Consider the following 26683-nt stretch of genomic DNA (forward strand, 5'->3'; position numbering starts at 1 on the left):
TTCCTGGAGAATGTATGTCATCTACATTAGAAGTTACAGTGACAACTACGTCAGTGCAGACAGTAACTATGTAATCCAAAGGACAGGTGAGAATTTGTGACAACCTGTGTCCAACACTTTTGATGTTTGGATATTTTAGAAACCTAATGCCAGACCAAAACATACAATCGATTTCTGTTAACGACTTCAGTTTTGATAAAACCGAGCCTAGGCCTCAATCGTCCCCTGTATATTTATTTCATAAAACAATGTACGAACGCTAAAAGCTTATAAGTTGGGATGAGGGGTTTGTGTGACCAATCGTTTTAATTATTGTTACCTCATCGCTTCTGTTGATAGTCCTCGATTATAGCACATTGTCCAAAGTGGTCCATCAAATGGGCAGCTCATATTTCTTATGTACAATGAGGTCATCTCATTAATAAAATTAGACTTTACATTCCGTAAATTGCCCACTGTTTTTGTCAATATCAGAGTTATGTTCTAAGTCGCATCTTGACATGAGAAAAACAGAAAACGATTCCAAGAAGAAAATTAAGCAAGATAACTTGTCCAAACATTCTGGGAAAAAGTGATTTTCACGTATTATGACTTACAACATTTATCTCATATTGATCTTTAGTGCCGATGTCACCTCTTGTCGATGATATCACAACATTCAATTCAACATCTATCACTGTCACTTGGTCGATGGATGAGAACACTACCTTTGATAGGTTTGAGATTGTATACGGATCTGGATCAACAGACATGATTGTTGAAGTGAACGATACAGATTCGAGAAGAGCAACCTTGACATATTTAGTTCCTGGAGAGTTGTATGTCATATATATGAGAAGTTACAGTGACAACTACGTCAGTGCAGATAGCAACAATGTAATCCAAAGGACAGGTGAGAATTTGTGACAACCTGTGGCCAACGCTTTTGATGTTTGGATATTTTAGAAACCTAATGCAAGACCAAAAAACGTATAATCGATTTACGTTGACGACTTCAGTTTTGATAAAACCGAGCCTTAGCCTCAATCGTCCCCTGTATATTTATTTCATAAAACAATGTACGAACGCTAAAAGCTTATAAGTTGGGATGAGGGGTTTGTGTGACCAATCGTTTTAATTATTGTTACCTCATCGCTTCTGTTGATAGTCCTCGATTATAGCACATTGTCCAAAGTGGTTCATCAAATGAGCAGCTCATATTTCTTATGCACAATGAGGTCATCTCATTAATAAAATTAGACTTTACATTCCGTAAATTGCCCACTGTTTTTGTCAATATCAGAGTTATGTTCTAAGTCGCATCTTGACATGAGAAAAACAGAGAACGATTCCAAAAAGAAAATTACGCAAGATAACTTGTCTAAACATTCTGGGAAAAAGTGATTTTCACATATTATGACTTACAACATTTATCTCATATTGATCTTTAGTGCCGATGTCACCTCTTGTCGATGATATCACAACATTCAATTCAACATCTATCACTGTCACTTGGTCGATGGATGAGAACACTACCTTTGATAGGTTTGAGATTGTATACGGATCTGGATCAACAGACATGATTGTTGAAGTGAACGATACAGATTCGAGAAGAGCAACCTTGACATATTTAGTTCCTGGAGAGTTGTATGTCATATATATGAGAAGTTACAGTGACAACTATGTCAGTGCAGACAGTAACAATGTAATCAAAGGACAGGTGAGGATTGATGACTATCTGTGGCCAACGCTTTGATGTTTGGATATTTTAAAAAGCTAATGCAAGACCAAAAAACGTATAATCGATTTATGTTAACGACTTCAGTTTTGATAAAACCGAGCCTTAGCCTCAATCGTCCCCTGTATATTTATTTCATAAAACAATGTACGAATGCTAAAAGCTTATAAGTTGGGATGAGGGGTTTGTGTGACCAATCGTTTTAATTATTGTTACCTCATCACTTCTGTTGATAGTCCTCGATTATAGCACATTGTCCAAAGTGGTTCATCAAATGAGCAGCTCATATTTCTTATGTACAATGAGGTCATCTCGTTAATAAAATTCGTCAATGTATTTGGTAATTTGCCAACTGTTTTTGTCAATATCAGAGTTACGTTCTAAATGACATCTTGACATCAGAAAAAAATAGATTCAAAGAAGAACATAACGCAAGTTAACTTGTCTAAACATTCTGGGAAGTATGATTTTTAGGTATTATAACTTACAACATTTTATCTCATATTTATCTTTAGTGCCGATGCCACCTCTGGTTGATGATATCACAACATTCAATTCAACATCTATCACTGTCACTTGGTCGATGGATGAGAATACTACCTTTGATAGGTTTGAGATTGTATACGGATCTGGATCAACAGACATGATTGTTGAAGTGAACGATACAGATGTAAGAAGAGCAACCTTGACAGATTTAGTTCCTGGAGAGTTGTATGTCATCTACATTAGAAGTTACAGTGACAACTACGTCAGTGCAGATAGTAACAATGTAATCCAAAGGACAGGTGAGAATTTGTGACAACCTGTGTCCAACGCTTTTGATGTTTGGATCTTTGGGAAAATTAATGCAAGACCCATAACATATAATCGATTTCTGTTGACGACTTCAGTTTTGATAAATGGAGCCTATGCCTCAATGATCCATTTTATATTTATTTCATGAAACAATGTACAAAGCCTAATAGTTTATAATTCGGGATGAGGGTCTCGTGTGACCAATTGCTATATATATTATATCACCTTATGCCTTCTGTTGATAGTCCTCGATTTTAGCAAATTGTGCAAAGTAGTTCGTCAAATGAGCAGCTCATATTTGCAAAATACAATGAGTTCATATCATTAATGAAATTTGAACATGCTATCTTGACATCAAAAAAAGAGAATGATTCAAAGACGAACTGAATACAAGTTAGCTTCTCTAAGCATTCAGGGAAATAATTTTTCAGGTATTATGACTAACAACATTTTATCTCATATTGATCTTTAGTGCCGACGCAACCTCAGATTGATGATATCACAACATTCAATTCAACATCTCTCACTGTCACTTGGTCGATGGATGAGAACACTACCTTTGATAGGTTTGAGATTGTATACGGATCTGGATCAACAGACATGATTGTTGAAGTGAACGATACAGATGTAAGAAGAGCAACCTTGACAGATTTAGTTCCTGGAGAGTTGTATGACATCTACATCCGGAGTTATAGTGACGACTACGAGAGTGCAGACAGTAACAATGTAATCCAAAGGACAGGTGAGTATTGGTGACAACCTGTGTCTAACACTTTTGATGTTTGGATATTTTAGAAACCTAATGCAGAACCAAAAACAGATAATCGGTTTCTGTTGACGACTTTAGTTTTGATTAAAAGGAGCCTAGGCTTTAAACGTCTACTATATAATTATTTCATTAAACAATGTACAAAAACCCAAAAGCTTATAAATAGATGGAGGGTTTGGTGCGACCAATCGCTTCGGATATTATGTCACCTTATCGCTTCTGTTGATAGTTCTCAATTAAAGCACATTGTGCAAAGTGGTTCGTCAAATGAGCAGCTCATATTTCTAATGTACAATGAGGTCATATCATTCATAAAATTCGACCATGCATTATGTAAATTGCCCACTGTTTTCGTCAATATCAGAGTTATGTTCTAAGTGACATCTTGACATCAGAAAAAAAGAGATTTAAAGAAGAACATAAAGCAAGTAAACTTGTCTAAACATTCTGGGAAGTATGATTTTTAGGTATTACAACTTACAACATTTTATCTTATATTTATCTTTAGTGCCGATGCCGCCTCAGATTGATGATATCACAACATTCAATTCAACATCTCTCACTGTCACTTGGTCGATGGATGAGAACACTACCTTTGATAGGTTTGAGATTGTATACGGATCTGGATCAACAGACATGATTGTTGAAGTGAACGATACAGATGTAAGAAGAGCAACCTTGACAGATTTAGTTCCTGGAGAAATGTATGTCATCTACATTAGAAGTTACAGTGACAACTACGTCAGTGCAGACAGTAACTATGTAATCCAAAGGACAGGTGAGAATTTGTGACAACCTGTGTCCAACACTTTTGATGTTTGGATATTTTAGAAACCTAATGCCAGACCAAAACATACAATCGATTTCTGTTAACGACTTCAGTTTTGATAAAACCGAGCCTAGGCCTCAATCGTCCCCTGTATATTTATTTCATAAAACAATGTACGAACGCTAAAAGCTTATAAGTTTGGATGAGGCGTTTGTGTGAACAATCGTTTTAATTATTGTTACCTCATCGCTTCTGTTGATAGTCCTCGATTATAGCACATTGTCCAAAGTGGTTCATCAAATGATCAGCTCATATTTCTTTTGCACAATGAGGTCATCTCATTAATAAAATTAGACTTTACATTCCGTAAATTGCCCACTGTTTTTGTCAATATCAGAGTTATGTTCTAAGTCGCATCTTGACATGAGAAAAACAGAGAACGATTCCAAAAAGAAAATTACGCAAGATAACTTGTCTAAACATTCTGGGAAAAAGTGATTTTCACATATTATGACTTACAACATTTATCTCATATTGATCTTTAGTGCCGATGTCACCTCTTGTCGATGATATCACAACATTCAATTCAACATCTATCACTGTCACTTGGTCGATGGATGAGAACACTACCTTTGATAGGTTTGAGATTGTATACGGATCTGGATCAACAGACATGATTGTTGAAGTGAACGATACAGATTCGAGAAGAGCAACCTTGACATATTTAGTTCCTGGAGAGTTGTATGTCATATATATGAGAAGTTACAGTGACAACTACGTCAGTGCAGACAGTAACAATGTAATCCAAAGGACAGGTGAGGATTGGTGACTATCTGTGGCCAACGCTTTTGATGTTTGGATATTTTAGAAACCTAATGCAAGACCAAAAAACGTATAATCGATTTATGTTAACGACTTCAGTTTTGATAAAACCGAGCCTTAGCCTCAATCGTCCCCTGTATATTTATTTCATAAAACAATGTACGAATGCTAAAAGCTTATAAGTTGGGATGAGGGGTTTGTGTGACCAATCGTTTTAATTATTGTTACCTCATCACTTCTGTTGATAGTCCTCGATTATAGCACATTGTCCAAAGTAGTTCATCAAATGAGCAGCTCATATTTCTTATGTACAATGAGGTCATCTCGTTAATAAAATTCGTCCATGTATTTGGTAATTTGCCCACTGTTTTTGTCAATATCAGAGTTATGTTCTAAATGACACCTTGACATCAGAAAAAATAAGATGATTCAAAGCAGAACTTAACGCAAGTTAACTTGTCTAAACATTCTGGGAAGTATGATTTTTAGGTATTATAACTTACAACTTTTTATCTCATATTGATCTTTAGTGCCGATGCCACCTCTGGTTGATGATATCACAACATTCAATTCAACATCTATCACTGTCACTTGGTCGATGGATGAGAACACTACCTTTGATAGGTTTGAGATTGTATACGGATCTGGATCAACAGAAATGATTGTCGAAGTGAACGATACATATATAAGAAGAGCAACCTTGACAGATTTAGTTCCTGGAGAGTTGTATGTCATATACATGAGAAGTTATAGTGACAACTACGTCAGTGCAGGCAGCAACAATGTAATCCAAAGGACAGGTGAGAATTTGTGACAACCTGTGTCCAACGCTTTTGATGTTTAGATATTTGAGAAACCTCATGCAAGATCAATTATATACAATCGATTTCTTTAACGACTTCAGTTTTGATAAACGTAGCCTCTGCCTAAATGATCCACTGTAAACTTATTTCATAAAACATTTTATCTCATATTTATCTTTAGTGCCGATGTCACCTGTGGTTGATGATATCACAACATTCAATTCAACATCTATCACTTTCACTTGGTCGATGGATGAGAACACTACCTTTGATAGGTTTGAGATTGTATACGGATCTGGATCAACAGACATGATTGTTGAAGTGAACGATACAGATTTAAGAAGAGCAACCTTGACAGATTTAGTTCCTGGAGAGTTGTATGTCATCTACATCCGAAGTTATAGTGACGACTACGTCAGTGCAGACAGTAACAATGTAATCCAAAGGACAGGTGAGATTTTGTGACAACCTGTGTCTAACACTTTTGATGTTTGGATATTTTAGAAACCTAATGTAAGACCAAAAACATATAATCTATTTCTGTTAACGACTTTAGTTTTGATAAAAAGGAGCCTAGGCCTTAAACGTCTACTATATAATTATGTATGATAGTGAGCATGCGTGCGTGAGTGCTTCACGAACTCTACAACGTGTTGAGCGGTGTCAGTCAGAAAAATGTAACAACTTAGCCGGCTATTGAACCACTCTTTTTTGGGAGTGGAGATTTAGCCGAGCGGTTCTTTCTGTGGCCTCTCAGCTAGGCGACTGATGCCGTATGTTGTGGGTTCGAATCCGATTGAAACCTAGCCGTATTATTTCATAAAGCAATGTACAAAAACCCAACAGCTTATAAATAGATGGAGGGTTTGGTTCGACCAATCTCTTCAAATATTATGTCACCTTATCGCTCCTGTTGATAGTCCTCGATAATAGCACATTGTGCAGTGGTTCGTCAAAAGAGCAGCTCATATTTCTAATGTACAATGAGGTCATATCATTCATAAAATTCGACCATGCATTCGGTAAAGTGCCCACTGTTTTCGTCAATATCAGAGTTATGTTCTAAGTGACATCTTGACATCAGAAAAAATAGATTCAAAGAAGAACATAACGCAAGTTAACTTGTCTAAACATTCTGGGAAGTATTATTTTTAGGTAGTACAACTTACAACATTTTATCTCCTATTTATCTTTAGTGCCGATGTCACCTCTTGTCGATGATATCACAACATTCAATTCAACATCTATCACTGTCACTTGGTCGATGGATGAGAACACTACCTTTGATAGGTTTGAAATTGTATACGGATCTGGATCAACATACATGATTGTTGAAGTGAACGATACAGATGTAAGAAGAGCAACCTTGACAGATTTAGTTCCTGGAGAGTTGTATGACATCTACATCCGGAGTTATAGTGACGACTACGAGAGTGCAGACAGTAACAATGTAATCCAAAGGACAGGTGAGAATTTGTGACAACCTGTGTCCCACGCTTGTGATGTTTAGGTATTTTAGAAACCTAATGCAAGACCAAAAACATATAATATATTTCTGTTAACGACTTCAGTTTTGTTAAACGTAGCGTAGGCCTTAATCGTCTACTGTATATTTATTTTATAAAACAATGTACAAACCTAAAAGCTTATAAATCAGTGTGAGGGTTTGATGCGACCAATCGCTTTATATATTATGTCACCTTATCGCTTCTGTTGATAGTCCAACGCATTTGATGTTAGGATAATGCAAAACTGTTAGATAAAGACTATCGACTTGTTCAATTGACGACATAAGTTTACTTATAGAACGCACTGGACTGTTCATTATAATTATAAAGGGAGAAATTTAAAAATTTTTACCCTATATTTGTTTTATAAATCAATATAGAAAGTGTAAATTGTTATAGCTTAATGATATGTTATTCTATCACTTCCGCAGATAGTCGTCAAAGTTTTTACAGCATTTTGCGATTGCTTCATCAATTCAGTATCACATTATACGTAATGTACCCTGGTTTTATCTCTGCAATGAATTTTGAGAATGCCTTTTGACAGTCGAGCCCCGTTTTGTTATACATCACGATATCCTCACATATGTCTGCATTATTGTAATTTTTTCCTCTCGGTTGCTATACAAACTATAAACCCGTTATCAAAATTATACATTTACCTGAATTATAATCACCACAGTATTTTATGACACATCATATTGACTTTAATAGTTAACAGGCCCAAAAGGTGTCTTCAGATATTAAATTAAAATGCTCAAATTTCTTTTGAAAAAAATGAGAGTGACGCTGATTTTGCTGCTGATGTTTATTTATATCTCCCTATAATTTCTTTGTATAAAATATACAATAGCACATTGCAATTTCAGCTGACAAATCTTTTCAAAGAAAATGGAAAGGAAACGTATTATCACAAAAACAATCAAAACGAAAAAAATTAACACAAATAATCTTCGTCAAACATTGAGAACAACTAATAATATTCATACATAATAACCTACGGCGTTTTCTCTTATATTTGTTTATAGTGCCAAAGCCACCTGTGGTTGATGATATCACAACATTCAATTCAACATCTATCACACTCACTTGGGCAATGGATGAGAACACTACCTTTGATAGGTTTGAGATTGTATGGGTATACGCAGTCTTACCGTTCGGATATATATACGAGATTATTCAAGTGAACGATACAGATTCAAGAAGAAAAACCTTGACAGATTTAGTTCCTGGGGAGTTGTATGTCATCTACATGAGAAGTTACATTGACAACTACGTCAGTGTAGAGAGTAACAATGTAATCCAAAGGACAGGTGAGGATCTGCGTTCAACGCTTCTCATGTCGGGATAATTCAAAAACATGATGCAAAACCTGAAGAAATATCACCGATTTGTTCAGTAAACGACATCAGTTGTACTGAAAAGAACGCACTAATTGTTCAGTGTTTATATTAAAGGACGGGAGATTCGATAAATCTTACTCGATATTGATTTTATACATCAAAATGTAAAACGTAGGTGTTTATATTTTAGGTGTTGGTTTTTCTTGACAATCGCTCGAGATAATGTCCCCGAATCGAATCGCTACCGTTCATGGCCCTCGAAGATACCACAGCATTGTGCAAGTTGCTTCATCAATTGAACAGTACATGTTTCTTATGTACAAAGATTTCATCTCTTCAATAATTTTTGAGTATGCATTCAGAAAATTGTCCATGTATTGTTTGATATCACGGTCCGCCTCTCTCTTGATTATTGTCATTTCTTTCTCTCGGTTTCTGTACAAATGATCCTTAAAATTGTGCTTCTCGATTTCTCGCTCGCTAAGTTATAAACTCTTTGGCACAATGATACAGTAACAGCAAAGATTATCCACAATAACCTTTTATGCCACGTTTCAATGAATTAGTAGCAGTTAACCTTGATAAAGGGCGTTCTCACATAATAATATTCAAAGTTTGATACTACTTTCATAATAAGAGAGAATTTAGAATGCCTGCATTTCCCTTCCTATATATTTCTAACGCACAATATTAGACATGAGCCTTTTATAATATCAGCTTGCTTGACTTTCTCATGCAGATTTGTTAAATGAGGAACATTCTAACAAAAAAACGAAAAAGAAACAAAAGAAAACTGAAACTCTAATTACTTTCGCAAAACAGTTGTTAGGAAAACAAATGATATTCGGACATCATGACTGAGCATATTTCATCTCATATTGATCTCTAGTGCCGATACCACCTTTGGTTGATGATATTACAACATTCTACTCAACATCTATCACTGTCACTTGGTCGATGGATCGGAACACTATCTTTGATAGATTTGACATTGTATATGTAGCCGGATACAGAGACATGATTGTTCAAGTGAATGATACATATTCAAGAAGAGCTAACTTGACAGATTTAGTTCCTGGAGAGTTGTATGTCATCTACATGAGAAGTTACAGTGACAACTACGTCAGTGCAGACAGTAACAATGTAATCCAAAGGACAGGTGAGTATTGGTGACTATCTGTGTTCAATGCTTCTGATGGCAGGATATACAAAACTAATTATAAAAATATAATGGATTGCACTTACACTTGGAAACATTTTTAAAACACATATTTTTAATGCAAACGGTCGATATTTGACGAGGCGACTGCACGCGGATCGCGAGATATCGATAAAAACATGTCAGTTCCCGAGCGTATTTTTCACATCCGAAGTGTTACGATCGTTTCTGATTATGACCCGAAATCCCCCGAAGGTTTGTTGTTGTGCTGATTGACGATATTCTAGCGAGTCCATAATAAGTTCGAACGACGCAATTAATTTACCTCCCACTGCGAAGACTTTATATACAGCATTATGCCTCTACCTCAGATAAGTTTTTTTAAAACTTCTCCTTAGTTTTTGTCGTTTGTATTATTCTCAATCAGTTGTATTTATTACATTTTTTACCAATATCACATAGATATCAGTTTTTACGTGTAAAATATTAACAACCTCCAGTGACTACATTTTGTCGTCTGCCACACGGTTACGCGTGGTTCGATACATAGCGGCCGCCGCGTGGTGTGCGTCTATGCATACCACATGGCGGCCGCTATGTATCAACCGCACGTAACTGTGCTAGTCACCTATGCGAATTCTGGTGGAATCAGCAAAAAATGTTTTTCGTTTATTCGCCAAGTCAGTAAAGACTCAGTTTTCTCCCACCGGGCATGACAGATCACCGACGCGAGTGGTAGTGTGGCCACTAGATATTATGTCACCTCATCGCTTCTGTTGATAGTCCTCGATTAAAGCACATTGCGCAAAGTTGTTCGTCAAAAGAGCAGCTCATATTTCTAATGTACAATGAGGTCATATCATTCATAAAATTCGACCATGCATTCGGCAAATTGCCCACTGTTTTCGTCAATATCAGATTTATGTTCTAAGTGACATCTTGACATCAGAAAAAATAGATTCAAAGAAGAACATAACGCAAGTTAACTTGTCTAAACATTCTGGGAAGTATTATTTTTAGGTATTACAACTTACAACATTTTATCTCATATTTATCTTTAGTGCCGATGCCACCTCTGGTTGATGATATCACAACATTCAATTCAACATCTATCACTGTCACTTGGTCGATGGATGAGAACACTACCTTTGATAGGTTTGAGATTGTATACGGATCTGGATCAACATACATGATTGTTGAAGTGAACGATACAGATGTAAGAAGAGCAACCTTGACAGATTTAGTTCCTGGAGAGTTGTATGTCATCTACATCCGAAGTTATAGTGACGACTACGTCAGTGCAGACAGTAACAATGTAATCCAAAGGACAGGTAAGTATTGGTGACAACCTGTGTTCTACGCTTTCGATGTTTTCATATTTTAGAACCTAATGCAGGACAAAAACATATAATATATTTCTGTTAACGACTTTAGATTTGTTAAACGTAGCTTATAAATCAGTGTGAGGGTTTGATGCGACCAATCGCTTTATATATTATGTCACCTTATCGCTTCTGTTGACAGTCCAACGCATTTGATGTTAGGATAATGCAAAAGTGTTAGATAAAGACTATCGACTTGTTCAATTGACTACATAAGTTTACTAGATAGAACGCACTGGACTGTTCATTGTAATTATAAAGGGAGAAATTTAAAAATTTTTACCCTATATTTGTTTTATAAATCAATATAGAAAGTGTAAATTGTTATAGCTTAATGATATGTTATTCTATCACTTCCGCAGATAGTCGTCGAAGTTTTTACAGCATTTTGCAATTGCTTCATCAATTCAGTATCACATATACGTAATGTACCCTGGTTTTATCTCTGCAATGAATTTTGAGAATGCCTTTTGACAGTCGAGCCCCGTTTTGTTATACATCACGATCAACTTCTTAGTGATATCCTCACATATGTCTGCATTATTGTAATTTTTTCCTCTCGGTTGCTATACAAACTATAAACCCGTTATCAAAATTATACATTTACCTAAAATATAATCACCACAGTATTTTATGACACATCATATTGACTTTAATAGTTAACAGGCCCAAAAGGTGTCTTCAGATATTAAATTAAAATGCTCAAATTTCTTTTGAAAAAAATGAGAGTGACGCTGATTTTGCTGCTGATGTTTATTTATATCTCCCTATAATTTCTTTGCATAAAATATACAATAGCACATTACAATATCAGTTTACAAATCTTTTCCAAAAATGGAAAGGAAACCTATTATCACAAAAAGAATCAAAACGAAAAAAAATTAACACAAATAATCTTCGCCAACATTGAGAACAACTAATAATATTCATACATAATAACCTACGGCGTTTTCTCTTATATTGTTTTATAGTGCCAGTGCCACCTGTGGTTGACGATACCACAACATTCAATTCAACATCTATCACACTCATTTGGGCAATGGATGAGAACACTACCTTCGATAGGTTTGAGATTGTATACGGAGCCGGATATACATACGAAATTATTCAAGTGAACGATACAGATTCAAGGAGAACAACCTTGACAGATTTAGTTCCTGGAGAGTTGTATGTCATCTACATCAGAAGTTACATTGACAGCTACGTCAGTGTACAGAGTAACAATGTAATCCAAAGGACAGGTGAGGATTGTGATAATCTGCGTTCAACGCTTCTCATGTCGGGATATTTCAAAAACATGATGGAAAAACCTGAAGAAATATCAGCGATTTGTTCAGTAAACTACATCAGTTGTACTGAAACGAACGCACTTAATTGTTCAGTGTTTATATGAAAGGACAGGAGATTTGATAAATCTTACTCGATAAATGTAAAACGTAGATGTTTATAATTTAAGGTGTTGGTTTTGCATGACAATCGCTCGAGATAATGTCTTCGAATCGAATTGATACCGTTCATTGTCCTCGAAGATACCACAGCATTGTGCAAGTTGCTTCATCAATTGAACAGTACATATTTCTTAGATTTCATCTCTACAATGATTTTTGAGTATGCATTCAGAAAATTGTCCCTGTATTGTTTGATATCACGGTCCGCCTCTTAGTGACATCTTCACATATTTCTGGATTATTGTCATTTCTTTCTCTCGGTTTCTGTACAAATGATCCTTAGAATTGTTCATCTCGATTTCTCGCCCGCTAAGTTATAAACCCGTTGGCACAATGATACAGTAACTACAAAAATTATCCACAGCAATCTTTTAGGCTACATTTCAATGAATTACTAGTAGTTAACCTTGAAAAAGGGCGTTCTCACATAATAATATTCAAAGTTTGATACTTCTTTCATATTAAGAGAGAATTTAGAATGCCTGCATTTCCCCTCCTATATATTTCTTACGCACGATTTTAGACATGAGCCTTTTATAATTATCAGCTTGCTTGACTTTCTCATGCAGATTTGTCAAATGAGGAACATTCTAAAAAAAACCCGAAAAAGAACCGAAAGAAAACCGAAACTCTAATTACCTTCGCAAAATGTTGTTAGGCAAAGAAACGATATTCGGACATTATGACTGACAATATTTCATCTCATATTGATCTATAGTGCCGATACCACCTTTGGTTGATGATATTACAACATTCAACTCAACATCTATCACTGTCACTTGGTCGATGGATTGGAACACTACCTTTGATAGATTTGACATTGTATATGTAGCCGGATACAGAGACATGATTGTTCAAGTGAATGAAACATATTCAAGAAGAGCAACCTTGACAGATTTAGTTCCTGGAGAGTTGTATGTCATCTACATGAGAAGTTACAGTGACAACTACGTCAGTGCAGACAGTAACAATGTAATCCAAAGGACAGGTGAGTATTGGTGACTATCTGTGTTCAACGCTTCTGATGGCAGGATATACAAAACTAATTATAAAAATATAATGGATTTATTAAGTAAACGACATCCGTTATAATGACACGATCTTCCTCAATTTTAATTGTATATATAAAGCGAGCGGAGATTAAAGGATTCCTACAGTTTATTTATATCATAAATGAACGAAGGGGGAGAGTCTCGAAATACAAGGCGATGGTTCGGCGTGTTACCGTAACATAGTGCAAATTGCTTTTTTAAATTATTAATTAATAATTTGAGTAGCGCATTTATGCATTGTTCAATGAGGTGACCTCCTTAATCGAATTGTGAACTTGCATTTCACAAATCACGGCCGCCATTGTTCGATATCAGATTTTTGCATTGTAGTTACATCTTCACATAAAATCAAACGAAATCAAAAAAGGAAACAAAGCAAATATCAAACAAAATAAAACCGCGATTAAAATTTCTTTCAAAATAAATTAATGTGCAGACATCATGGCGTCAACAGTTACGCTAGCACATCTTCGTATGAGATCATGACATACGATACAACCTTTAACTTTGTCGCTTGCTCTATGGATGAAAAACGATTAATAAATAACCTTATAGCCGTATATGTGTCGTGAATCACATAGATACGAATGCCTATGTGTCCATTTTTGATTTATTTGGGTTTGAAATGTTTGGGTTTGCATCGTTATCAAAATAGGCCTGTTCATTAAAGCTTTACAATACACATATTTTCAAACAATAACCACGGTTAGTGTATCCCGCACATGCACTTTACCGTAGCTCACACCATTTCATCTTTTATGTTCATCTATAGACCCAATGGCACCAATTACCCATGAAATCACAACGTACAATTCCACATATATCTTTGTATCTTGGTCAATGGATGAGAACACTATATTTGATAGGTTCGAGATTGTATACAGAGATAGGTCCGCTGAAACGAAAGTTCAAGTGAATGAGACAAACCTAAGGAATGCCACTCTGACAGATTTAGTTCCTGGAGAGTTGTATATCATCCATATGATAAGTTACAGTTTTGATCAAATCAGTGAAGAAAGCAGCAGTGTAACACAGAGGACAAGTAAGTGCAATGAATGTTACGTGCTAATTCTCATAATATGGATAGCATTTTCCCTTGTGTTCACATTGCTTACAATTAAGGGGAATTCAGTTCAAGAAAAGGCGAAAATGATTTTAAAACTATGGGCATACATGACAAACCTTAGCTAATGGAAAACGACTTGTAAAAAGTTTACAGTTCATGTAATAAAATGTGTAATATTTGGCAGTGCAAATGAAAAAAGAATTGTGCGAAATGAAATGTAGCTTATGGTATTTTCTCTTTTATGTCAATCCACAGAACCAGCAACACCGGTCATTAATGAAGTGACATCATACAATTCAACAGCTATCATTGTAAGGTGGTCAGTGGTTGACAATACTATCTTTGATAGGTTTGAGGTTGTATATGAAACAGGAACAACAGAAGTGAAAGTTCATGTGAATGAGACATATGCAAGAAATGTTACTCTAGCGTATTTGGTTCCTGGAGAAATCTATGCCATATACATGATAAGTTACAGTCAGAATGAAGTCAGTGCAAGGAGTAACGATGTTTTTCAGAGGGCAGGTAGGGCTAATATTACTTTGTTTGACTTGTCTTTTCACTTCTTAATAAGTTCTAATTTTGCTAGTATAGACTCACTTTTGGTGACGTCATTTAATAGAAAGCTCTAAATTTGTACAATACACTCACTTGTGAATATAGCATAAAGAAATCACGCTGCAGATAAAAATTTTGAGAAAGAAATCAACGGTTAATCAGGCAATACGTCATTGCGGCTGTTTTACATTGACTGTCATATCGGGTAGTGCCTGTCGATTCGAAAAAAACCTAGGTTGAGGTCATATTATATGGGAATTATTCTAATTTACCATATTTCGTGAAGTTCTGAACTATTGATATAATGAAGCAATGTTGAGCAACATCGTAGAACTGCAAATAGACAATGATTAATGTGTGTTTTTGCAGATCTCTTTATTTTTCATTCTTTTAGATACATGAGTCAGGTACCTGTGCAGCATATTCGAGAATGTGCACCAACAATTAGTAGCGAAAAGAAAGAGTCTATAATGTAGACAAAGTGATATGATGTTTTGAGAGCCTTCTCTTGACAGGAATATGTTTGAATATTTTTTGAAAACGTTTGTGTACAAGTGACACGAGATGCCTTACAGCATGATGGATTTTACAAACTATTCCTGTGACATGTTCACGCATGAGAATGATACGAATGAGACTAGAGACTTTGCAAATAAAAAAAAATTGAATAGATTTCACCATTGGGTACTAGCGAGAGTAGTGCTCAATAATTTAATGTAAACTGTGTCTCTATAAAGTTTATTGATCAATGAATAATCACCGGCCAAACGTGTAGCGGCATATAACATGTCTGCCTTTTGTTCATTGATCAATGTTTTGATGTCACTTCAAAGGCATCTTTTAAATTCCTCAATCAAAGTGATAAACCAACGGTCAAACAGGTGTTCCCTTGTTGGAGCAAATTCAACATGTTTCGTCTTCCATTTTCTCGCAATTTCATAATTTCTAACGATAAACTTTTGGAACAAAATCATAGCCGATCAGGGCTAAATCTTTCATTGAATATTTGAAGCCTGGTCTACTGACAATTAAATGTAAACTTCCATGAATTTACCCATCAGAGCATTCTGCAAAAGCATAACCAGAATTTCTACGCCAGTCTAGATTCTGTGCAACTTTTTCAAAATGAAGGAGGAAATATTTCTAATCATCTTTTTCCTGGTAAAATATACAACCACGTCGCGTCGACTTGTTGCTAATACAGTTTGAGTTTCTTGGAAGTAGCTTTCAATATAATGATTTTACAACGTGAAATATATAAGTTATTGTGTTTTGAATATCGGTTATACAGTTCAATCATGGTCTAATGAATTCCGCTTGACATCTTGACAAGCTCTAATTATTACAATGAAAATTTGCGTTTACTGCAGATTTACGGACTTCCTGTGTTAATTATAATTTACATCTTGACCACGGATATGTGCCTGGGCAAGCTTTTTGTGTTTGCAAAGAGTGCAATTCCAACAAGTAATAAGTAAAGAATTATTCTGCGTTCGGAATAATTTTATCATGAAAGTGAAATTCACTTCAACAAACATGTTCAGACGAAAATTTTAAGTGAAGGGATTTTGAAAGCCGAATTTCCAATTTTCTTACAGGTCCCCTGAGGCTGCATTCTATAAAGATTGAGTCAAATGAACCCGGTGTCATACAATTGAGTGTCGGAGTCAGCAACTGGGAATGGTATAGCAACGTCACATACATTGTTTCCTATCGGATTAACTCAGCAGCAGTCAATGAAACAGTAACAGTAACAACATATTTAAGAGATTTCACCCTAGCAAACCTGACAGCTAGTAATACCTATTTGATTTTAGTTTCAGTGACATATGAAGGTTTAAGGGAGACAATCGAATTTAATTTTACGGGTATGTCTTATTTAGTTCTTTTCTCTGAGTATTTTTTTCAAGGGTGTTTGATTTGCATAAGCTGTAACTAGGGAGGAGTCGGGACGTAATACTCTCAATATTGCATAAATGTATTGTCGGTAAGAGAGGCAAACTGTATACGAGCTATATTAGGTCTCTAGTAATTCTGTACTTGCGTTGTCTTTCCTAAGTGTTTAACTCTTTTTACGTTCATCCTTGAATGTCTTATGATATTTGGTGACGATATATCTTCTGATCATATATCGCTTTTTTAAAGTATATCCAAAACTATGCTTCCCTTGATGCTTTTTAGACAATAATATGAAACATTTCTTCGATGGCCGATTTTGACAATAAGGTAAACGTTTCAGGCGCGTTATGTTGCTTAATTATTAAACAGCGAAGTGTTGATGCATGAAAGTGACATAACTCTTACTCTCTTTGTTTCTTATCATAAAAAGACCCCTGCATTAATCAATGCCGAAATAATGGTTCATGCACAAGTGATGTCGTTCAATATCACAATGGTGATTACAACGAATCGTGGAATTGTCACTGTCTCGATGGCTTTTATGGCCAAAGCTGTGAGTACGGTAAGTATCTTTAAAGGGACGTATGTTGTAACTTGTGGCAAGTTTTTTTCATTGCTCTTCTTCTGCATATCAACTACCGTGTCTGACCCTAATTCGTTTGTAATTCTGAAATTTCGAGTATTCTTTCTGTCAACACAGCTTGTATGTGTGTAGTGATCATTGTTTATTGCTTACAAATGAATTCAAGGCCGGACTTGAATACAATTGTCAACAATACCAATGAAGATTATACTCATATAAGTTGTGTTGATATGCTAATACGTGGCATTAAATTACAGTTTAGGGATTCAATGCAGAAAGTGTAGGGAACCACAAAACAAAAGTTCAGAAAAATAGGCAAAAGATACATCCTATGGAGCTTTAACCAACGCTTTTAAACCTGATAATGCTTAAAATTCGAGTTAATGAATATTCAAAGGGTGAACATAAATGATGAATAATTTATTTTGCTGAACAAAGAAATGGTCCAAACATCGCATCGACAAATTTCAATTGTCGATTCCGTCTATGGTACCCACTATAAAGTAATGATCAAGACAAAAATGTGACCTTTTTAATCTAACGATTCTCTAACGGTTAATAAACTCAGAACCCCCGTAAAGTATACATTTTCTGAAAGCCTAGATATATGGGAACATTTTGATAACCACAGTGTCACCATTGTTTACATAACTATCACGTGACAAGATAATTTGCATAACCTTTCAAAAGTCGGTTTTCCCTATGTTTTGCCTCTATACTTCAAAATATCTGACTCAAACTTGCTGGAATGCAAGCTGTCACAACGCTCTTTCAAAGTGTGTCTCAGATTTTTTATATCTTGCTTAGTTTTTTTTTGAGCACAATTTAATGAAATCAACTATGGTAAAATTCACTGCTCTGGAAGTTTTTCTGGCATAAAAACTGTTTAAGAAAGTTTAAAAAAATTCTGAGACACTCTTTTCAAGACCTGTAGGATAGCTTGCACTCACATGAATTTAAGCCACATATCTCAAAGCATTGAAACAAAACATAGGGAAAACCGATTTTTGAAAGGTTATGCAAATTACCTGTCACGTGGTAGTTATGTAAACAATGGTGACACTATGGTAACCAAAATGTTCCCCTATATCTAGGCTTTCCGAAAATATACAATTTACGGGGGTTCTGAGCTTTTTAAACACTAGAGAATTGTTAGTTTAAAATGGTCAATTTCTTGTCTTGGAACCTTAAAACTCAAATAATACTATATGAGTGTGACATCCTTGCAGGCACTCGTCCTAATTGACCGAGAGGACACGCCTGCCGTGCATCAAAAATATTGTACAATTATTTTTCAACTAGTGTAGAAGTGTAACTCGGAGAGGTGGCGTTCCGACAAAATGGACGTGACAAGTTAATGTAAACGATTAGATACATGACGATTGTTAAAAAATTATCCCCTGCGTGATTAGAGCATTTGACTGGCACTTTAAAAAATAAGCGGCGTCACTTTTTCAGTCGGGGCCGCTAACACTGCCATTGCCATGTATGGTCTCGGGCGCTTTATTTCCGGCGTTCGACGACGATCGCTAAACACTTTATTCTATTTTCTCCTAATCGTGCTAACACTACGAATTAGACAACGTTGAAGGCCATAGCAGGAAATTTTGATACCGTATGATTGCATTAACTCCCTTCCGGAGGTGTGTATATATCCGGTTTTGTAACTGTTTGCTTCATATAGCACGAGCCTAGCGGTTCGTGCTATACGTCGCGCATCATACCCAAATGTCGCGTATACACTTACATGGCGGGGTTTATTGTTTGTCATCTCATATAACCACGGGTCTGAAACGTTTATTTCCTACAGAGTATAAAAATTACTACTTTAAAGCAGATGGGTAAATTGCAGTGGAGTTGTGCAAATTGTGCAATGGCGCAGATGCAAAGTAGCATAAATATATATATATATATATATATATATATATATATTATATATATATATATATATATATATATATATATATATATATTTATTATATGTATATGTATATATTATAAAAATACTGTCAGTATATAAATATATTATACATATATATATATATAATATTATATATATTTATATATATATATATATAATTTATATATATATATATATATATATTCTCTGAATAACGCCTAAGTCCTGTTTTCTTCTTGTTATCAATTTTTGCCATATATATATATATATATATATATATATATATATATATATATATATATATATATATATATATATATATATATATATATATATATAATGTTTACACATGATAAGATAATTGCACTCATTTTGCGTTAAAAAAGGACCACCCGTTTAGGACTTTAAATTGTCGGATTGGTAAGTTTTGTTTGAATAATGGAGTGTTGCTACCAGATCAAGAACTATGTATGAGTATATAATTTAGTATATAATTGTTGAATAACCCATATGCGTGATATATTTGATAACTTACAGCATATCGAAGATTTTATCAAGTAAGGATACTATCATATGGACTTGGAATGGTCGAACTGACTTTTTCTCTGTATAGTTATTGGCCATCGTATGACCCAAAGTATGAGGTTTCATACTGGAGACATTCAGATGTAAATGAAAGCCAAACAGTAACAGCGTATTCGCAGCCTATCACTCTGGTAAACTTGATACCATCAGAGACATATTCGATATCTGCGACGGTATTTTATCTCGATGTAAGAGAGATGCTCAGTTTTAATTACACCGGTATGTTATTACTTTTCACTGACACCAATTAGCTCAAAAAGAAAAATCGGTGCCACATGTTTGCTCTTTAAAATGCAATGGTATATGATGACTAAATAAATAATAACGTAAACTATCACCCTAACAGTGTCGCCTAGGGCATATAAACTCTACATAGAGGATTCCCCACGTTTTTCGGGCGCAGTAAGGTCAGGAAAACACTTAAAGTTTTTTTTATAATTGCGGATACTGAAAATGAAATAAGTTATGTGTATATTTTGAAAGATGGTGAAAAGGTTTTTAACTGAATTCCCTTGTTCCAATTATTTAAAAAAAACAACCTGTTGCTGTAAATGCATTTTTCCAGTATTTTATCATTTTTTCATCAAATAACAGATCCCTGTGGTGTATACCCTTGCCAAAATAACGGTTCATGCACGAGTAATATGCGTAAGCGGTACGATTATGAATGGTACAACGAATGGCGGGATTGTGACTGTCTTGATGGTTTCGCAGGCGAATACTGCGAAACTGGTAAGAGATATTAGTAATTAGTTTTAACCTTTTATATAATAGCATCTAGGCCTAATGCACTTATTAATTAATTTAAAGGTGGTGTCCAACCATTCAACCTTCATTCATTGCAAGACCCGACGTTCGGAGTTTCATATCGACTTCATCCGATCCAAAGTTAGTTAACGAGAGTAGCGATTATAAGGTCAAGGACGTGTACACCATATTGCAAGTGCTAACAATTCGCATTTGGATTTAATAAGCCACATTTTAAAGATTGCGCAAACACGGCAATGAAAAAACAAAGAACAAAAATGATATACATATAAATATATACAAGCCAAAACATTGCATAAAATGGCACCGAAAATGTCTAAATCAATTTAAAATCAAATGAAGAGTATAAACAACCAATACCTGCATTGCATCCCTTCTTGCAACTTCTTCTTGTGGAATACAGGTGATACTTTCTCTCTCTCTCTTCAATCAATGATTAGTTCCTTCCACATTCGTATAAGGATAGCTAAAGAAGACGTTGATAGAGTTCGAATGACGTAATAAGAGGGGATGGAATGAAAATAATGAAATTTGGGACAATACTTTCAAACCAGTTCACCCTAAGTTTCCACGTTTCATTCTTAATTTTAACCCTTAAAATAATTTGGAGTGTAACGTTTGACCTCATTACCATATGTACACACACAACATGACGTCATCAATTCTTGGTATACCTCGTACAAAGTTGCCAACATTTTTATCAGAGTCAATATAATGAAAGAGTAAAAATATAATGAATAATGATCGAATAACATTAAAATGTACCAGTACAGAGTAATAGTGTCGAATTACAATCTCGTTAAAAAAAGTACTATTTCTAAATCAAACGTGCTCACTTCAGCACTCAATATTTCTAAATGTTATAAAAATAAAAGATATTGATTCAGAAGTGCAAAATGATATCAAAAACCTGTTATGTTGAGAACAAGTTACACTTATAGTAGCAATGTTCAGCTGTTGCCACTCGTTGCTTTTCACTTGTCAGACAAATCATATCAAAGACTCTGAACTTGTCATACAAACAGTACCAGTAATTATCCGAACGCCTATGTGGTAACGTAATAATAACACAGTGACACATTATCATCTATCCAAGGTACACGTTTCTGGAGAAAACGAGAGTAGCTTCGCCTGCCAAAAGTCACTTCATAGCCTGGTCACTTCAGGCGTCGTTCAAAAGTTCATAAACAAACGCGAGGAACAATATCGACTTTCACCGATGAGGGCCTGGTCCCACAAACAACAGTCATGTCGAGTTGCTTCCAAAATTAAACGAGATGAGTTAGAAAGTATCGTCCATCTCAGTAGCGTGTTAATGAGCATAAGAGTCGGCAAAGCATGTCTCGGCTATAACCCATGAACATTACACGTAATTTCGCTACTTATGAGTTCAACTGGGAAATTCGCTAGTTGACAATGCTCCGAGTTCCTTCCAAAGCATTGATCAGTTCTGTGAATGGAAAATCACTTACATGGTCGATTAATCATGCTCGTAAAATGATCCGTCCACAGTTTAGAAGTTGACGTAGAGTTATGCGGCTCGTTGCATTCCTCACGCCCAGTTTAGAGAACTTCGAATTTCCCTACTACGGAACTAATGAACGTTATCACATTGAGTCCGATTTTCATGCGACTTCCATCGATCGAATTGTACTTACATCAGCTTCCAAGACGTTAACCATCAGCGTTGAGAAACCTGTGCGAGCATCCCTAATCGTCGGATCTTTGCAATCGATGTCTCCAAAGAAGTGTTAGATTTCGGCAATCACCCAGGCTTCGTTCAAGTACAGCACACTTGGCATTCAAAGGTGTCGAAGAAATACCTCTTCACACGCCGGGGTGTCACGAAGACCAGCTCAAATAATGTCAGTTAGCATCCAGCTTCCCTCGCGTCCCTTTTCAATGCAATTTCATTTCACGATTCCGCCGATGGTTCGGATTTTGCGGAGACTTCCACTCACATCGACCTTTAAACCAGACACCGGCCATATTCGAAGTCTCCTCATTATCAAGTTTTCCTCGCCGTATTACACCCGCCAAACCTTGGGTAAATACACGCGCGCCTTCCTGGATTGAACTGATTTAATCTTTCTATCAGCAAAAAGTCAACAGATAACAATAAAAGAGATTTCGTACAGAAATAACAAAACCTTACGTTCAAATATCACATAAAAATACAATCAAAACCCGCGGATTACTTCAATTGCGTAATCACCACAAAAGCAAAAGTCAGTAGTTAAAACCGTCCATCATCAACTATTCGTGAATCACCCCACTATGTCTTGAGGGGGTCATATCCTACGGTATCACATACACTAAAACTAAAATTGGCATTTAGTAAAATTATCCAAAAAAATTGAGCATGTCTTGCTGAAATATTTAAGATGTCATTACATGTATAGTTCAGTATTCTGAATAATATCAAGGTTTAATTCCTGAAAATGAGTTTGCCATATTTTTATCATCCTTAGAAGTCCTTTGAAGTTAAAGATTTGTCATGTAAACCGTAAGATTGAGGATATGGAATTCATGATTGCTTCGCAATTAAAGGAGGGAAATGATCATCTCGTCAATATATCCGACGGTACACACTCCATATCTGGGACAGTCGGGTTGAGTTTTGACAATCACATTGCTATGGATAAAACCAACACTATATTGTCATCGTTTGTCTTTCAGCACTTTCTATCACCGTCGATATAGCCTACATAACGACAACAACATTAACAGTGAATTGGAATTTGACCGAGGCCCGTTATTCGAGTTATTTCCTTGGTTACTTGGCGATTGATTTATTCGATCGAAAAATGGATAAAAGTCGCTTCTACGAACGATACGAACATTTTGAAGCAACACTCGATCGCTTAAGACCAGGAGCCTCATACACTGTGACTGTTACTGCGATAGAGCTGTACTCGTATTACAAATACTTCAATACAAGTGATACAGTCATGGCAAATTTACGTATGTACTATTTACTTCTTTAACTCGTCGATGCTTCTCGTTAAATCACTTTCATTGTGCGCTTGTATTTGTAAAAACAGACATGTTCGAAATAGCACTCAGCGATTTGAACAAATTTTGGATAATTGGATCTTCATATTTTTCAAATTTCTCAAAATTGTTAGGACCCTATAGTTGAATGTCGCTACATTACAATTTACTCACAAAAACAAGTGTGTAACTTAAAAAAGAAAGTAGATGAGTTTACATTTGCAGATTAAATCGACATTACTTCACAATCCAATTATCCCAAATCAGTTCCAATCGTGTTAAAGGTAAATCCTTTTAATTCCTGATGTTGGCCCATCTTAACACCAGTTGTCCTGCCTGTGTTAATAAAAAGTCTCGGTATAAAATAAATTGGACATGGCATAAACAAATTCACTTATGGCGTTGGTATACTTTTACGAAGCACATTTTGATTTATGTGGTAACAATGTGTTTGGAAAAAGCAATTTTGAATTACATTTCCTCAAATCTTCTTGTCTGTGAATTACGCTGGTCTAAATTGCCATTGCATGGCGGAAAAATTATCTAAAACGCTTTTCACAATTTAAGATGGCGTTGCACATAACACAGCGTATTCGCTCAAAATGACATTCTTGCAAAGATTTATTCCCTTTTCATTGATTTGTAAACCCAAAATCGAAATGTTGGTTGGGTTCATCTTTTAGCATGGCAAGAAGTCATAATTGGGGTGAGAAAGAAGTTTAAATTTATGCAAATTTATGCGAAACGTTCTCCTGTTTTGTTCTAGTATAAGAACATTAATCAAATTAAATCACTAACGCAAAAAAATGATTTCACACAGTATATATTCTTTGTCTGAATGCAGCTCCAGAATCTCCGGTTTATGCTGACATTATACACTACAATGCAACAAGCGTGTATGTGTACTGGTATCCCGGATGTACGGATTATGATACTTTCGAACTGACGTATATGTGTGGAGGTGCTCCATTTGAATGGACAGAGAACGTGACTTATCCAAACATTACACTGTTTAATCTACCATCGAATAGTACATGTTTAATCGAAATCCAAACAATTAGCAATGAACTCAGAAGTGCTTCCGTGTATCAAGTGCAAGTGAGCACGCGTGAGTACATATCATCCCGACAAATCTATACTTAACATGTACGTATTTTCTCAACGTTTTAAGATTATAACACAGTGTCATGTCATTATTATTCATGAGGGCATATATATCTGGCTTGGCCCACGTGTATTCAAGTCAGTCTTGCCAGCTCACCTCTATTGTACGTAGGTTAGTGCTTAGTTAAATAAAGTAGCATGTTAGATTTTACAAGTACTTGCTGTCTCAAGTTTTCCTTACACCTCTTCTACATTGGATACGCTACCACGTTACCGACAATACCATCATAACCTCGGTTATACAACAAAGATTTACAAACTATCCGACATCGTTCATCGCACTATGTGCCACATAAATAATGTATTTTGTGACATACAATAGCGGCGTATCCGGTAGAAATCCATAAATAATCTCTGTCGCCGGATTTCAAATATGAACAATGCAAATATTTTTTTTTCTGTAAAATATAATGTAGATGTTGAGCTGAGTAATTAAAATTACACATTTTTTTCTCTTGTATATACTAAGAGAAAGGAAGCTATCAGAATTGCAGTACTACCGAATGTAAATGGGCTGTTCACTTCGCTATTTTCTTTCTTTACCAACAGGGCCTGACTACTGCGAAGACGGTGTTTCTGGAATAGACGCTAACAGTGCCAATGCTAACGGGGGATTAAAATGTATATATACAAGCGGTAATCTTGTGATCGCTGTGACATCGGTAAGAGTACATCCACATACACACTGTGCTCGTCATTGTCTCTTTTACGTCTGCTTCTCATGCACTGCAAATAGACAATTATTTCTGAAGAAAATGTATACCAATATTTAATAAGCTTTTATACAGGAGTCTAACAAAAACAAGAATTCAACAGCAAAAGATTTGTTTTTCTCTGAGATTCCGAATGTCAACGCAGGTAAACATACGTTTTAAAAGAAACTTGATGTGTTTGTTCTTGAAACATTTGTTCATTGGATTAGGCATATTTGAGGCATAGAATTCAATTTCAAAGTAGTTTTTCAAGTGAAATTTGTGTAGGAACCAGGCGTCGCCGTCCGGAAAAACGCCCTCGTGTGGCCACTTGACACTCATTTAGTGGGCAAATACAGGATCTCGCAGGGTACGAGATCCGATGGAATCCTATTGTCAACAACGAAATTTGTCCGTCAACCGCATGTTTTTAGTGGTCCACGGAGTAGTTTCCATTCCCCACCCCTATTTCTATCCTACTACAGGACACAGAGTTACCATAAATTCCTTTACCAAAGCTGCAGGCCGAAGCAACTAGAAATGTGTTACTGATAATGCACAGTCGCTAAGGCTTTATAGACGGGCTCTATAACCCAAATATAGACAAGGTAATAAGTGTTTTCAAACGCTCATGCTCATACTTTTCCATGTTATTGTCGTCACTGTGCCCTGTACATCCTAAATGAAACATTACATTAATGTTGTGAGGATTTTAAGCTTCTGGGGCGAGTTTTCCATTCCGGTCGTAGTGGTGCTACTTTCGTTACAACAGAAAACAACATGTCCTTGGTTGACTTAAATGTTTCTTACGTCGATTGGCTGTTGAAAAAGAAAATATTTTCTTTTGTCAGAGGCTTGTTGTTCATTGTACTCTACTGCCTGCAATTGTTTCAGTGTTGCAGATATT

The 26683-nt window shown here is 35.6% G+C and overlaps 1 protein-coding gene across 1 annotated transcript; it reads left to right on the plus strand.

Annotated features, from left to right (window-relative positions):
• Nucleotides 1–10: 10 nt before the first annotated feature.
• On the plus strand, nt 11–26279 carry LOC139118190 (tyrosine-protein phosphatase 10D-like). Its single transcript, XM_070681482.1, has 19 exons — nt 11–86; nt 623–892; nt 1431–1676; nt 2233–2502; nt 2985–3254; nt 3790–4059; nt 4596–4865; nt 5403–5672; nt 5857–6126; nt 6872–7141; nt 8212–8496; nt 9416–9685; nt 10747–11016; nt 12039–12308; nt 13234–13503; nt 14340–14609; nt 14889–15158; nt 25634–25746; nt 26262–26279. Exons 1-19 carry the CDS (start codon nt 11–13, stop codon nt 26277–26279), a joined length of 4518 nt encoding a protein of 1505 aa, XP_070537583.1.
• Nucleotides 26280–26683: the final 404 nt, after the last annotated feature.

The sequence above is a fragment of the Ptychodera flava genome, chromosome 19, assembly GCF_041260155.1.
Source record: "Ptychodera flava strain L36383 chromosome 19, AS_Pfla_20210202, whole genome shotgun sequence".
NCBI classification, from domain to species: domain Eukaryota; kingdom Metazoa; phylum Hemichordata; class Enteropneusta; family Ptychoderidae; genus Ptychodera; species Ptychodera flava.

Coding starts and splice junctions, on each gene's coding strand:
- LOC139118190 (XM_070681482.1), top strand. CDS start 11: ATGTATGTCATCTACATTAGAAGTTACAGTGACAACTACGTCAGTGCA. Junction 12,309..13,233: donor CAATGTAATCCAAAGGACAG/GTGAGGATTGTG, acceptor ATTGATCTATAG/TGCCGATACCACCTTTGGTT. Junction 15,159..25,633: donor CGATGTTTTTCAGAGGGCAG/GTAGGGCTAATA, acceptor CTTTACCAACAG/GGCCTGACTACTGCGAAGAC.